The sequence below is a fragment of the Hylobates moloch genome, unplaced genomic scaffold, assembly GCF_009828535.3.
Source record: "Hylobates moloch isolate HMO894 unplaced genomic scaffold, HMol_V3 SCAFFOLD_14, whole genome shotgun sequence".
Taxonomy (NCBI): Eukaryota; Metazoa; Chordata; class Mammalia; order Primates; family Hylobatidae; genus Hylobates; species Hylobates moloch.
In genome coordinates, this window is record NW_026652289.1 from 95,678,151 (window position 1) to 95,692,842 (window position 14,692).

Below are 14,692 nucleotides of genomic sequence, written 5' to 3' on the forward strand. Positions count from 1 at the left end.
GTCAGCTCACTGCCACCTCCACCTCTCGAGCAAGCAATTCTCCTGCCTCAGCTTCCCAAGTAGCTGGGATTACAGGCACGTGCTTGTAATTTTTGTATTTTTAGTACAGACAGGGTTTCGCCATGTTAGCCAGGGTGGTCTCGAACTACTGACCTCAAGTGATCCAACCACCTCAGCCTCCCAGAGTGCTGGGATTACAGAAGTGAGCCACCGCACCCAGCCAGGAAATTATTTCTAATAAAGACATGTTTCGAAACATCTAGACATATCATTAATAGAAAATAAATATTTTAATGTCAACATAGCACATATTTCAGAAGAGTTCATCTATTTTATCCACTAAAGAGTTCATACATTTTATCACTCTGAGCTACCACTGCCCAGTCTTAAAGTGACCTTACCTGCTGAAGGCGTTGCTCTTATTACTTCAACTGATTCTGGGAGATCAAGGGGTTGGCTATACACCAGTCTAGAACTCAGAATAAGTTTACTGGCAGTTTGAAGATTGGCAATTGATGAAGAATGTGGCATGGGGCTCACACTAGGAGAGGTTTCTGGAGAAGAATCTACATTCTTCTGTCCAGGGACTGAAAGTAGACTCTCAGAGGAAGCCCCTTCTGAAGATTTAGCTTTAAAAATAAATTATAAAATTACAAAATGTATGTATATCATTACTATAAATAGGAGCTAGAATATTACTTTGTTATTATTTAAGAAACATAGCTTCTTAAAAGTATTTTGGAGGTGAGGACACAGAGAAAAGAGAACTCTTTTTAAAACAGAATGACCATATGACTCAGCAATCTCACTACTAGGTGTTTACCCAAAGGAAAGGAAATCAGTATATCAAAGGTATAACTGCACCCCCACATTTACTGTAGCACTATTCACAACAGCCAAGACATAAAATCAACCTAAGTATCCATCAATGAATAAATGGATAAATAAAATGTTGTATATATACACAATGGAATACTATTCAGCTATAAACAAGAATGAAATCCTTTGCAGCAACACAGTTGGAAACTTCAGGTCACTATGTTAAGTGAAATAAGCCAGGCACAGAAATACAAATATCACCTGTTCTCTCACTCATATGTGAGAGCTAAGAAAGTGGATCTCATGGAGGTAGATAATAGCATAATAGATACCAGAGAATGGGAAGGGTTGTGGGGTGGGTGAAGAGACTGTTTAATAGGTACAAACATGAAGGTAGAAGAAATAAGTTCTATTGTTTGATAGCACAGTGGAATGACTACAGTTAACAACAATATATATTTCAAAAGAGCTAGAAATGAAGATTTGAAATGTTCCCAACCTGAAGAAACAATAAATTTCAAGGTAATGAATATCCTAAATACCCTGATATGATCAGTACATATTCTATGCATGTATAAAAATATCACATGTACCCCATAAATATGTATAATTATTACGCATCAATAAAATTTTTTTAAAAAGTTACTTTGGAGACAAGGTCAATTTTCAAACTTTTGCTTAGTTACCCTGATAAGCTTAAATTTTTTTTTTTTTTTTTACAATTTTACTCTTTCTTAGCACCAACTCCATCACGCAAGACTGACAGGGAAGAATCACAACATGTAAAGGCTAAAAGAAACCCCTTATACAGTCCAGTGCTTACAACCTTTAAAACACATTAAAAGCTTGAGGAATTTGTTAACATGCAAATTCCCAGGCCTAACCACAGAGACACTGATTTAGATGATATGGGGTAGATCCCAGTAAAGCAGCCCAGGTGTTTTTGAAATAGATGGATCATGAACCAAACTTTAAGAAATAACAATATACTGCCTCACTTTTAGATTAAGAAATTTAAACTCAGAGAGCTTAGTGATTTTCCTGAGGCCATGTAATTTTCTAGGGGCAAAGAAGACATTAGACTAGCAGCCTCCTATCAAGTACTCAAATCAGAGAATGATTTCAAGAATAAACACAAAAACTAAAAGTTCTAAGAAAATTTAAGATAGTATTAGTTGACAGCCTTTGTAAGCCATATTGACTTGATCTTCCAAAGAACTTCCCGTGAGTGTAAATCTCTAAGATTCAGTTATCTGTTCTTCCATGACATATAAGAGATACTCTATATTTTATTTATTTTATTTATTTATTTGTGTATCTGTCTCTCCCAACTGGACTACAAATTCACTAAAGGCAGGGATGATGTGTTGTTACTGCCTTGTACGTCTCAAAGAGCACCAGAATATCCAATAAATAATAATCAATCCTCTTTTGTTTCTGTTAAACATGTTAATCTATCTTATAATGGCAGACCACTAAGTAAGAAATATGAAAACTTTTTTTGTAAAATGAAATAAGACTACAAACTTGGCTCCGTAGTCAGAAGACAGGAGTCCCACTCCTGGCTCTATCACTAATGAGACGTGTTTCCTTAGGCCAGGCACTTCACCATCATCTCTGGCTACTTTCTCACCAGCTAACTAAGGTTAAACTACATCATTTCTCTTCCTGTAAATCACGCTATTTTCTAACATATATCTCATGCTAAGAAAGAAAATAAGAGCAGGAAAAAAAAGCAAAGCCTTTAGAGTCAACAAGGCCTGATTTTGAAACTTAGTTCTGTGACTATATAACGGGACTTGGTCAAGTTTACTTACCCTGACTCCATTAGTAAACTGGGGATAATATCTATCTCACATATATAAAGCACCAATCTCAGTGCCTGGCACCCAGAAGGTACTCAACATGTTTCCTTCTCTAACAAAATTTAAACCAATCATTTATCCTCTAACAGGATATTCACTACTGCGGTAAATTCAAGCGTTAAATGTGAATGGCAGGATACACTGTTAAATCTGCAGCAAAGATTAGAACAAAAACATAGATGCTTTCTATCACAGCTAAAAAGAGTACATTATTTGCCTCTACTGTAATCTCATTGTCTGTGACCTACTGCTGTCACAAATAGTGTAGGCAAGCAACTCAACTCTAGCCCTCGCTTTAGTGAGACACACGCTTCACAAGCAGTGGGGACAAACAAAATCACATGGTTCCTGTCCTCCCACAAGGACCTGTTACTACCTCTATAAATCTCTTCAGAGCCACTCCCATTTCTGTGCCCAATTCTACAAATTACTACATTTCTCTGCTGGGTGAATCTCTTCCTGATGAACTTGTTTTAGATCCCTTCTCTTGCATTTCTATCAAACAACATATAATGCAAAGAATTAACTCCAAAGGCTTTGAAAGAATTTTTAAATTCCCGGTGCTTCAAGAAGATTAGGCTCAACTAGGTGAAGGTACAGGTTCTGTCATATAATTTGGCTTTTCTAATGCCAATTCATGGCCCAGTTAGAACTGCTACAATTGTGATAATGTATAACACATGTGAACAAAAAAGTACAAATTATTCTTTCACTGTATTAAATGTTATATAAAAAGTTGTATAAAATCAATTAATTATAAGACATAATAAAATCTTACAACTCAAATATTTTAACAGTTTAAAGCAGATTCAATGTGATATGGCTATCCATGCAGTTCTTCATTTTAAGAATTATCTCTCAAAAAATAAAAGTTTGTTTTTAAAAAATCTATGATCAATTTCTTTGCTTCATACTACAGATTTCCCAATTAGTTTAGAGATTAATCTAAATGTGTACACCAAAAGAATGGCTGAAGTAATTTTTTAATCACAATTGCATTTCTTTTTTTGAAATGGCAAAATTGACAAAGGGTCTCACTTTTTCACCTAGGCTGGAGTGCGGTGCTGCAGTCTCGGCTCATTGCAGCCTCTGCCTCCAGGGCTCAAGCAATCCTCCCATCTCAGCCTCCCAACTATAGGCACATGCCACCACAGTTGACTAATTTTTTACTTTTGGAGAGATGAAGTCTCACTATATTGCCCAGGCTGATCTAGAATTCCTGGGCTCAAGCAATTGTCCTGCCCTAGCCTCCCAAAGTGCTGGGATTATAGGCATGAGCCACCATGCCCATGCCCAGCCTGTATTTCTTAATGCTCTACAAAAACGGTTCTGCTTATAAGCCTCAGGCACTCCATCATATTTTATCAAACAGCAATTTTTTTTTTTTTTTGAGATGGAGTCTCGCTCTGTCGCCCAGGCTGGAGTGCAGTGGTGCAATCTCAGCTCACTGCAACCTCCGCCTCCCAGGTTCACACCATTCTCCTGCCTCAGCCTCCCAAGTAGCTGGGACTATAGGCGCCCGCCACCAAGCCAGGCTAATTTTTTGTATTTTTAGGAGAGACAGGGTCTCACCGTGTTAGCCAGGATGGTCTCAATCTCCTGACCTCGTGATCCGCCCACCTCGGCCTCCCAAAGTGCTGGGATTATAGGCGTGAGCCACCACACCCGGCCAATTCTGCTTATTTTAATGATGATAAAGCTGATGATGTACAGTGTATTGGATGGGAATGTGTATTAACAAAAAAGTATAATATTAGTTCAATGGACATCTAGAACAGTCATAATGTACACTCAATAAATATTCACTGAAAAAAATAAACAAAGCTTTTATTTTTTTTCAATATGTCTAATGTGCCCATAGGCTGGTTTTTAGGATTAACCAGTTTCAATAATGATTTATGACCTTGTAATTAAAAGTTTAGAAGAGACATAATTCAGCAACTCAATTTACAGTTAATGGAACTTCATTTTACAGAATTAACCAAAGTAAAGCATATTCTATAAAATGAATTTATTATGTATCATCTCTGTATAAAACTGTAATTACTTACCTAAACATGCTTGTACAGATTTAAGATGAAGGTGCCACATATGCAGAATAGAGTTATTATTGCTGTCCTTCTCAATTACTACTAGAAAGAACTTTTCTGAAAATGGTGGTGGGCGGTATCCTATTATTCAAAGGAAAAGGATATTTAAATTAGTATGTTTTTATGGAGTTAAAAAAACACTTTTTAAAAGCTACCACCTCTTGATATGCATGGAAGTTGGGAAGAAAAGGCAAGAAAGACTTTAAGGAAGAGTTTTATATAATTTTTGTACCGAAAGTTAGATAGCTGTCAAGGACCAATGAAGTTATGTCAAAAGTACACAAAAGCTAACATGAAAGGATACCTACTGGTCAAAGAGGGGACACTTCGAGCATCAAAGAATAAAACTGAATACAATTTGTTAAAACATATTTATCCTATTACAAACTATGAGTTCACACAAATACCAAAAGAGGGTATATAAAAAAGAAAGGAAAGGAAAGGAAAGAAAAGCAGCAGCAGAAGAATGGGAGGAGGAGAGAAGGGAAGGAAGCGGGGTGCTGAGCATACAAAGCTCAAGCCAGCCTCACAGGATGCCCCTGGAGCAACCGGGGCACTTACTCCTTATTTAGAAAACTGGCAATTAAAAAGAAATAATAAACATTCATCCTACTTTTCTTGCATGAAAACAGCATTAAAAAAAAACAAGTTGTGGGGGAAGGAGCAGTGGTAGGGTAAAGAAGAAATTTTGTAGAAATTTCATGCATTTTCTTAAAAGAGACATTACTTGTATATATAATTTTCCCTGCTGACAATTATATTCTTCATAACCGAAAATGAAATCTATGCAGGATAATAAAAGTTTTCCTTAATCATTAAAACTCATAATGACAACATATTGGTAATGAGCGCTGCTAGAGTTAAAATTGTGGCCTCTAACCATTTCCATTAAAAGAAACAGTTTGGCACCGCATGTTCTCACTCATAAGTGGGAGTTGAACAAGGAGAACACACGGACACAGGCAGGGGAACATAACACATCAGGGCCTGTTGCGGGGTGGGGGGCCAGGGAGGGGAGAGCATTAGGAGAAATACCTAACATAGATGACGGGTTGATGGGTGCAGCAAACCACCATAGCACGTGTAAACCTAAGTAACAAGCCTGCATGTTCTGCACATGTATCGCAGAACTTAAAGTATAATAATAATTTTAAAAAAAGAAACAGTTTGGAAGGATGATTCCATTCTTGCAAAGGACAGCTACAAGATAAACCCAGGAAAATCTTGCTCCTGAAAGACAGTAAACTATTACAATAATGAGGTTATGTCAAAAGGACAGAACCTACTTCAAATGGTATTTAACTAGCCTAATATAGGACTATGTAAGCATTTAAAAAATGACTGCAACTGATTGAAATATCCTACATACATAAAAATCCGTTGAGTTATATCAGTACTTCTCTGTATGTATCTTATAGTTCATTAAAGTTTTCTTAAAATGAGCTCATATTGATAATTAAAAGACAAAGAAATCCAACAACAACAAATTCAACAGTAGCAGCTAGAGATAACCAGCGCGCAGACTCCTCATTCTGAAACTGTCAATTAAATGGAAAGAACTAAGCACTTAACCTTCCCAAAAAGAACTGTTTTTCAAAGTAATCCAACAGCCCTAGTTGATAAAGAATGCTTTTCTTTACAGATGCTTTCCAACTAATAAATGAGAACTGAAAAAATTGGAAAATCATAATTTTTCAATCCCTAATAACTGGTTTAAGATCAATAATATTCAATGGAAGAAGCCATGAGATAAAGACTGCTGTCAAACTATAATGACACCACCAACTGAATCTTCCGAATCTTAATATGACTAAAAGTGAGATATCCAAATATTTTTTTTCTGGTATGATACATATGAAGTACATGGCATCACCTAGAATGCTGAACCCAGATCTAATCAAGTCTATAGAGCTAACTTACACTTTACAGGAAATATAGTAGACAAGAAAAAGTTTAAACAACATCACAAGTAAGTAGTCAGAGAAACTTCTTTAAAAAAAAAAAAAACTTGCTCTAGAACTGAAGGAGATAGAGACACAAAAAACCCTTCAAAAAATCAGTGAATCCAGGAGCTGGTTTTTTGAAAAGATTAACAAAACAGACCACTAGCCAAACTAATAAAGAAAACAAGAAAAGAATCAAACAGACACAATAAAAAATGATAAAGGGGATATCATCACTGATTCCACAGAAATAAACACTACCATCAGAGAATACTATAAACACCTCTACACAAATAAACTAGAAAATCTAGAAGAAATGGATAAATTCCTGGACACATACACCCCTCAAAGACTAAACCAGGAAAAAGTCAAAACCCTGAATAGACCAATAACAAGTTCTGAAATTGAGGCAGTAATTAATATCCTATCAACCAAAAAAGCCCAGGACCAGACAGATTCACAACTGAATTCTACCAGAGGTACAAAGAGGAGCTGGTACCATTCCTTCTGAAACTATTCCAATCAACAGAAAAAGAGGGACTCCTCCCTAATTCACTTTAAGAGACCAGCATCATTCTGATACCAAAACCTGGCAGAGACACAACAAAAAAAGAACATTTCAGGCCAATATCCCTGATGAACATCGATGCGAAAATCCTCAATAAAATACTGGCAAACCAAATCCATCAGCACATCAAAAAGCTTATCCACCACGATCAAGTCGGCTTCATCCCTGGGATGCAAGGCTGGTTCAACATATGCAAATCAATAAATGTAATCCAGCACATAAACAGAACCAAAGACAAAAACCACATGATTATCTCAACAGATGCAGAAAAGGCCTTTGATAAAATTCAACAGCCCCCCATGCTAAAAACTCTCAATAAACTAGGTATTAATGAAACTTATCTCAAAATAATAAGAGCTATTTATGACAAACCCACAGCCAATATCATACTGAATAGGCAAAAGGTGGAAGTATTCCCTTTGAAAACCAGCACAAGACAAGGATGCCCTCTCTCACCATTCCTATTCAACATGGTATTGAAAGTTCTGGCCAGGGCAATCAGGCAAGAGAAAGCAATAAAGGGTATTCAAATAGGAAGAGAGGAAGTCAAATTGTCTCTCTTTGCAGATGACATGATTGTATATTTAGAAAACCCAATCGTCTCAGCCCAAAATCTCCTTAAGCTAATAAGCAACTTCAGCAAAGTCTCAGGATACAAAATCAATGTGCAACAATCACAAGCATTCCTATACACCAATAACAGACAGAGAGCCAAATCATGAGTGAACTCCCATTCACAATTGCTACAATGAGAATAAAATACCTAGGAATACAACTTACAAGGACCTCTTCAAGGAGAACTGCAAACCACTGCTCAAGGAAATGAGAGGACATAAACAAATGGAAAAACATTCCATGCTCATGGACAGGAAAAAATCAATATCGTGAAAATGGCCATACTGCCCAAAGTAATTTATAGATTCAATGCTATCCCCATCAATCTACCATTGACTTTCCTCACAGAATTAGAAAAAAACACTTTAAATTTCATATGGAACCAAAAAAGAGTCCTCATAGCCAAGACAATCCTAAGCAAAAAGAACAAAGCTGGAGGCATCACACTACCTGACTTCAAACTATACTACAAGGCTACAGTAACAAAAACAGCATGGTACTGGTACCAAAACAGATATATAGAACAATGGAACAGAACAGAGTCCTCAGAAATACCACCACACACCTGCAACCATCTGATCTTTGACAAACCTGACAAAAACAAGCAACAGGGAAAGGATTCCCTATTTAACAAATGGTGCTGGGAAAACTGGTTTGCCACATGCAGAAAACTGAAACTGGACCCCTTTCTTACACTTTATACAAAAATTAACTCAAGAGGGATTGAAGACTTAAACGTAAGACCTAAAACCATAAAAACCCTAGAAGAAAACCTAGGCAATACCATTCAGGACATAGGTATGGGCAAAGCCTTCATAACTAAAACACCAAAAACAATGGCAACAAAAGCCAAAACTGACAAGTGGGATCTAATTAAACTAAAGAGCTTCTGCACAGCAAAAGAAACTATCATCAGAGTAAACAGGCAACCTACAGAATGGGAGAAAATTTTTGCAATCTATCCATCTGACAAAGGGCTAATATCCAGAATCTATAAGCAACTTAAACAAATTTACAAGAAAAAAATAACCCCATCAAAAAGTGGGCAAAGGATATGAACATATACTTCTCAAAAGAAGACATTTATGCAGCCAACAAACATATGAAAAAATGCTCATCATCACTGGTCATTAGAGAAATGCAAATCAAAACCACAATGAGATACCATCTCATGCCAGTTAGGATGGCAATCATTAAAAAGCCAGGAAACAACAGATGCTGGAGAGGATGTGGAGAAATAGGAATGCTTTTACACTGTTGGTGAGAGTATAAATTAGTTCAACCATTGTGGAAGACAGTGTGGCAATTCCTGAAGGATCTAGAACCAGAAATACCATTTCACCCAGCAATCCCATTACTGGGTATATACCCAAAGGATTATAAATCATTCTACTATAAAGACACATGCACATGTATGTTTATCGCGGCACTGTTCACAATAGCAAAGACTTGGAGACAACCCAAATGCCCATCAATGATAGACTGGATAAAGAAAATGTGGCACATATACACCATGGAATACTATGCAGCCATAAAAAAGGATGAGTTCATGTCCTTTGCAGGGACATGGATGAAGCTGGAAACCGTCATTTTCAGCAAACTAACACAGGAACAGAAAAACCAAACACTGCATGTTCTCACTCATAAGTGGGAGTTGAACAATGAGAACACACAGACACAGGGAAGGGAACATCACACACCAGGGCCTGTCGGAGGGTGGGGGGCTAAGAGAGCGATAGCATTAGGAGAAATACCTAATGTAGACGATGGGTTGATAGGTGCAGCAAACCACCACGGCACATGTATACATATGTAACAAACCTGCATGATGTATTCCAGAACTTAAAGTATAATAAAAAGTAAAAATAAAAATAAAAACTTGCTCTAAAACAAGTCAGTGGCATAATGAGGGTGTATATAAGGTATCACTTTAGATTAAAATACTCTTTAAATAGACAATGAAAACACAATATGTAAACTTTGTTTGGATATAGATTCAAACAAAAACACATAAATGAACAAAAACCTCAACATTTTTTAGACAACTGGAAGAACTATGGAGTAGTTATTGCACGATTCTGAGGAATTTTATTATTTTATCAATTTGATAATAGCAAATATGTAAGGAAGCTATTTTTAGAAACGCATATGGAAGTGAAACAACACTGCAGGTGGATTTGCTTTAAAATATTTCAGGGGGGCCAGGCGCAGTGGCTCACACCTGTAATCCCAGCACTTTGGGAGCCAAGGCGGGCTGATCACTTGAGGTCAGGAGTTCAAGACCAACCTGGCCAACGGGGTAAAACTCTCGACTCTAGTAATAATACAAAAAAATTAGCCAGGTGGATTACAGCCGAGTAGCTATAATCCCAGCTACTCGGGAGGCTGAGGCAGGAGAACTGCTTGAACCTGGGAGGTAGAGGTTACAGTAAGCTGAGATGACGCCACTGCACTCCATCCTGGGCAGCAGAGCAAGATTCTGTCTCAGAAAAAAAAAAAAATCTCAGGGGGGAAAAGGAAAAGAAAAATTGTGTAGACAAAGCAAGCGAGATAAAATCTTTAACCTACATTATGGGAATATGGAGGTTCATTTAATTATGCACTATAATTTTGTCTATTTTTGGCAATTTTCTTAACTAAAATAGTAACTTTTAATTAAAACTTAGAAAGTACAAAATAAAGCAGAGGAAGAAAAGAGGAGAAACCTGCACAGGTCCTTTAAGAACACAGCTATAAAATCAGGAAGAAAGAGAAACTTCACACAAAAACTAAAGGAAAACCAAGAAAGCATTGAGGAAATCTTTTGGCCTGATTTAGCAGTGGCATAACAAATATCAAAAGTGAGAAATAAAGAAAATTTTTAATGCAAATCAATTAAAATATTATAAAGAAAAGTACCAACTTTAAGCATTGAATTCTGGTAAGTTGGCATATCTTTCCTGTTAGAAATAACGTGATAAATGGCAGCTACATTTGTTGGAAACCATATTAAAAAGATTAACCCAGGCAAAGGTAAGATACTACAGAAAAGTAAATTTTAAATCCGTAAAGCAGAACTGCTGTTATAATGACAGTGAAATAAAACTTAACATAACTAACAGAGATAAGAAAAGTTTTGTGTATGAAGAAAGATACATGAAAGAAAAACAAGTTACTAGTCTGACGAGTGAAAAGATGTTTGAGCTAAGCTTCTTAGAATACAGGACCTCAATCTGATTTTCCACTAAAGCGAATAATTTCGTGATGAAGACTACACTGAGAAAATTAAGTATGTCCATCTGGATATTCACAATTTGTAACCAAATGAGATTAATTATCTGAAAACCCTTTGTAAACTAAATATTCGCCATAGACACTTAATTCTTAAAGACATGGCTTTTCAAATAGAACATGTTGGTTTTGTAATTATGAAGTTATATATATACACACAATTTTATTTGCCAATTTAAAAAACAAAAGTTTAACGTCTGAAGGGAACATTTTAAGCTAAGTTATAGAGTTTAAACTAAACATCATATTGTTTGTTTTTGAAAGGGTTAAACTACTTACTTTCACAAAAAGGAAAAAATACCACACTTCAAAGGGGAAAACTGTGAGATGGTACCTTGCATTCACTATTTCCATGAGGTTTCTAGTGTCCCACACAACATGATACCTTACATCTTATATTCATCATTGGTCCGAAGCAATTTACTGGTAATTTTTTAAAACCTATAATAAAATTAACTGTTTTCCTTAAGATACCAAATGGAACTACCAATCAAAATAATTTAATTATAGAGTTGAAGAAACTTACTTTTTAAAACAAATTAAGGTTCATAGATACCATTTCTTAGTAAAAGTCTATGTCACCAGTGAATTGTCTTGCAAAATGTAATTTTCACCCACATGCCCTCTTCATCTACAAGCAAGCAATTTTGACAGAACTAACTGGTGTATCTGTCAAAAATTATGAGAGTGGTAACTTTTGAAGATCCATACTCAATGAAAGCTTAGAGATCATTTTTTAGCATGAAGGTAAACAAATGCAGACTATTTTCTTAAAGTACCTTGTGATGGCTGAAAAAATACTTCTGTTTCCTTTTTCTCCATATCTTCCTTATGTGGTTTATAGCCTATAATGAAGTCTTCTTGAAACACATGAAGCAACTGTGTATTTGAGCCACACTACAAATACAAAAAAAAAAATGAAGAGGTTTTATCTTTGAAATTCCCTGTCTCCCATCTCCCATCTGTCACCTCCCCAATGCTAATGCAGAAGAAATATATCTAATAATTTCTATTCTTTACCTACTACTAATTAGAAAGAAAAAAGCAACAGAAAAGAATCTTTAAAACTATCCTGGTCAGAGAAAAATTACTTTCAAAGATGTCACAGCCAATAGCAGAATAGAAGAGCTCTAGTAGAAACAAATCAACAGGTTTGCTTCTCAGGAAAAAAAAAAAGATGCTACAAAAACCCAAATTTAAAGAACAGTTAAGCAACCTTCACCACTTTGAGCCTGAAAGCATCAGATTCACAACTGACTGGGGATGGACGGCTGCACTACGTGAGACACACTAGACTACTACACAACTCGCAGTTTTTTCAATTCCACTGGAGAACAAAAAACAAAACCAAAGCCAGAAAGCTCCTCAAAGCATCCCAATAGCTCTGTCTAGTGGGAACTACGAGGGATCCTGTAACAGCCAGCAGGATGATACATCTCTAGAGAACTAAACTTACACATAACTAACTAGAACCCCTCCAAGGATGGATGAAACATCACTGTCAACTGCTATGCTCCATGACCATGTTTTAAGACTATCAGGAATGACTACTTAGAACCTTAACGGGAACTGAAGTTCAAGGACAGGCTAGATCCAAACAAAAGCTTATTTTAGAAGTGTATTAAGACAATCAATCAGATGGCTCCCCCAGAGATTTCAAGAAAACGAAGCAGCTATGATTATCTTGGCACTGGATGAGGAGTCTATAACCTTATAGAATAAAGGAAAACCTGCCTCTTTACATAATAGAAAGAAATAAAAGGATTATAATATTAGGTTGGGCCATACAATTTTATGAAAGTTATAGGGTATTTTGTGTTTCTCTAGGTAAAAACATTAAAAATATCTTCACATTCATTGTCTAGGAGGTCATTTCCCCAAGGGACAAACAATAGATGAAAGTAAAGAGAAGGCTGATGTCTTCATGGATATAGAAATCACACAACACACTGGGAACAAACCTAGAAAGAATTTTAAACTTTGTCATTCATTATTGCTTACAGTTTACCAGCCCTTGTGTTAAAAATAGGCACAAGGAACAGGGGAAAAAATGTTGAGCAAATATGAAGTAAAAAGACTGCTTTGTGACAGCAGACTATATTAATATCCCATGGTAATGAGTGCAAAGGAGGCTAAAGTAGGGGATGAATTTAACATCCAATCCATTAAAAATTAAGTTATCTATAGGAAGGAAGCCAACCCACTCTTCTACAATCCTATGGAGTAGAAAAAAGAAATCACAGGCTGAATCTGAAGAAAGGTGCAGCACTGGGGATTAAAAAGTTAAGCATTTCCCAGGAGGTATTAGCAATATGGGTCTGGCAGCCCCAGTTCTGCTATCAAGAGATGATATATTTTATCGATATTAGCAGAAATGAGTACATTTTTCCCAACAGAAAGTGCAAGACACTAAAGAAAATTTATGATGTAACTCTATACTTGCTTTTAACTATAGTTGGCTCTTTCTTCATTTCCTTGTTTAAAACTATTGGCAGCTTCCTTACCAAACAATCCTTTTCACATTTGGAATGAATGTTAGTTCCATCCCTCAGACCATAAACATAGTCCTAAAGAAACAAATATCCTGAGGGCTAAAATGGGTTTTACATCTCCCTGTAGGGAGAAGGGTTCTCCTTCTTTCCTAGGTAGTAGCTAGGGAGGAATACTGACTACACAAAGGACCTGTGATTAAAAAGTATATGTCCACTTGGATCTGACTTTCATCTGCATTTTAAAGGACCTCATAAAAGTACCCAACATGGGGCCTAACAAGGTAAACACTCTGAAGCTGAGGTTACCCTCTACTGCGTTGAAAAGAGTAATACTATAAAATGAGAAACCACAACCCGACCCTCTATGCAGCTGCACTGTTATTTTCCCTCAGCATTTCAAGATCAAGGTCATGGTTTCTCTAACTGAATCAAATTTCCTTTGCTACAAATACAATTCAACTGGAGAAGAATAATTCCTTTTTTAAAAATTTTTACTTCAATAGCTTTTGGGGTACAAGTGGTTTCTTTGTTACATGGATGAACTAGTAGTGAATTCTGAGATTTTAGTGCACCCATCACCCAAGTAGTGTACACTGTACCTAACATGTGGTTTTTTAAATCTCTAGTTCCATTTCCACCCTCCCCCTTCTGAGTCTCTAAAGTCCATTATATTGCTCTGTATGCCTTTGCATACACATAGCTTAGCGCCCACTTATAAGTGAGAACATACGGTTCTTGGTTTCCCAAGGAGAAAAATAATCCCTAAATCATTAGTAGATTTTCACTATGGGAATCAACAGAAGTTGTCTGCATTTAATAACAAACAAGAAAATTATTCTGAGAATGAGAATGACACATATCATATATACATAAAACACCATGGGATAAAGTATACGAATATCACCAATTCACAAGCATGTTTTTACTTGGTTGGTTATTGCATCGAGTTCAATAATGCAGCCAGGTCGAGCAGTAGACTGTTGGCTCACAATATTAAACACTTCTCCAATAAGTTTCTGTAAATAAAAAA

At 36.3% G+C, this 14,692-nt stretch overlaps 1 protein-coding gene across 11 annotated transcripts in view; it reads right to left on the reverse strand.

Moving 5' to 3' along the window:
* The window catches only part of DMXL2 (Dmx like 2), a 175,312-nt gene that overhangs the window by 55,682 nt on the left and 104,938 nt on the right, over positions 1-14,692 (reverse strand). For 10 of the 11 annotated variants that reach the window (XM_032174147.3, XM_032174146.2, XM_058427166.1 and 7 more), the window contains exons 14-17: positions 14,589-14,678; positions 11,950-12,067; positions 4,736-4,855; positions 402-629 (exon numbers count right to left, since the gene is read on the reverse strand). In XM_032174147.3, coding sequence (XP_032030038.1) covers positions 402-629; positions 4,736-4,855; positions 11,950-12,067; positions 14,589-14,678 — 556 coding nt within the window. The remainder of the gene's footprint in view (positions 1-401; positions 630-4,735; positions 4,856-11,949; positions 12,068-14,588; positions 14,679-14,692) is intronic. The other variant, XM_058427167.1, reaches the window with a different exon arrangement.